Source organism: Camellia sinensis, chromosome 4 (assembly GCF_055761805.1).
Source record: "Camellia sinensis isolate YWXY chromosome 4, ASM5576180v1, whole genome shotgun sequence".
Taxonomy (NCBI): domain Eukaryota; kingdom Viridiplantae; phylum Streptophyta; class Magnoliopsida; order Ericales; family Theaceae; genus Camellia; species Camellia sinensis.
Genome location: NC_138964.1, coordinates 18,605,916 through 18,607,476, shown reverse-complemented (window position 1 = coordinate 18,607,476; position 1,561 = coordinate 18,605,916). Strand labels below are relative to the sequence as shown.

The window sequence follows — 1,561 nt, the reverse complement described above, 5'->3', positions numbered from 1 at the left end:
CCGGCTTAGTCAAAATGGCAAAACATGAAAGAAGGATCAAAATCGGGATCGCTACACTCCGAGCAGCTGACGTCGCGTTGACATCATTCTGACGCACGTAGACCAGAGATTCTATCCAGTACTTCGCAGCACACATTTTACAGAAGACGTGAACCGTGAAATTTATTTTTGCTAAAACTAAGTCATTCGGAGTCTGATCACAACTATACAATAGTGGTTTTCAGCTATTTGGAGCATTCCAGACACATCCGTACAGTCAGATTTTTGAAATTCACTCATGATAAATTTTAGATTCCAATTAAAGATTAAAAGGGCACCATGGTGAATTCAAATTCAGATTCCTCAATCCTGAAACTCACCAAAGAAAACTATGACAATTAGTGCATCAGAATGAAAGCTATTTTAGGAGCCAAAGGAGTATATGAGTTCGTAAAAGAAGGCTATACAGAGCCTCTGTCAAAAGAAAAAGAAGACAATCTGACAATTGCTGAAAAGAACCTCCTTAAAGATTCAAGGAAAAAGTATGACATCGCAGTACAAGCGATCCATGGAGAATTGGATGAATCAATGTTTGAGATCATTGTAGGAACAAAAATAGCAAAAGAAAGTTGGCATCTCCTCCGCCAAACCTTTCGAGGTACAAAAAAAGTCAAGAAAATTCAACTTCAAACTCTACGAGGTGAGTTTGAATTAATTCAAATGAAGCCATATGAGTCGATTTCTGATTACCATACTAGACTTATGGTAATTGTAAATCAACTTAGATGAAATGGAGAGACACTTACTGATGTTCGTGTCATGAAGAAGATATTGAGGTCCCTAGACCCAAAATTTGACTATGTAGTCGTATCCATTAAAGAATCCAAAGACTTGGAAGAATTGACAGTCGAAGAGCTCGTGGGTTCCTTGCAAGCCTATGAACAAAAATTTGCAAGACGAGATGGAGAGAAGCCATTCAAGCAAGTTCTCCAGACAAAGCTAAATTTTAAATCAGAAGCATTTAACCAAGGCTGATTTCAACCAAGCCGTGGACAAGGAAAAGAAGGAAGATTTCAGCAAAATAATCAAAATCACCATCAAGATAACATCAGAGGATCTTGGCAGAACTCCTAAATAAGTCGAGAAAAAGAAAGATTCACCCGACCAAATCAACAATCTAGAAGATCTCAAGTACAATGCTAAATATGTGAAATTTTTGGAGACTCTGCAAAGGACTATTGGTATTGAAATACCAACACTAAAGAAAAGAAATTCCATTTTATCAAAGAAGGGGACACAGAATCCACCAGTTTGCTTGCGTACAAAGACAACGAAGTGCACCAAGATAACTTATGGTATCTCGATTTTGGAGGAAGTAACCATGTGAATGAAAGTGCAAAAGATAGTGAAGATAAAGATCAAGAGGCCAATATGACAAAAGAATTGGTAGAAGAAGTTCAAGACGAAAGAAAGTGTCGACAAAATCACAATGATTGCAGAAGAAGCAAGAAATTCAGAAGAAAAAAGATTTGAAGAAAGAAAATATACAACAAGTTCAATCAAACTTGATGATGGACAGATG

The 1,561-nt window shown here is 37.0% G+C and overlaps 1 protein-coding gene across 1 annotated transcript; it reads left to right on the top strand.

The window, feature by feature from the left end:
• Nucleotides 1-390: 390 nt before the first annotated feature.
• LOC145823612 (uncharacterized) lies at nucleotides 391-1,014 on the top strand. The gene is made up of 2 exons (XM_082923101.1): nucleotides 391-679; nucleotides 776-1,014. The coding sequence occupies exons 1-2, from the start codon at nucleotides 391-393 to the stop codon at nucleotides 1,012-1,014; spliced, it is 528 nt and encodes a 175-aa protein (XP_082779227.1).
• Nucleotides 1,015-1,561: the final 547 nt, after the last annotated feature.

What these genes read in the sequence shown, in the direction of transcription:
- LOC145823612 (XM_082923101.1), top strand. Translation starts at nt 391, where the DNA reads ATGAAAGCTATTTTAGGAGCCAAAGGAGTATATGAGTTCGTAAAAGAA. An exon ending in TCAACTTCAAACTCTACGAG is followed by an intron (nt 680 to 775) that starts GTGAGTTTGAAT and finishes GATGAAATGGAG; the next exon opens with AGACACTTACTGATGTTCGT.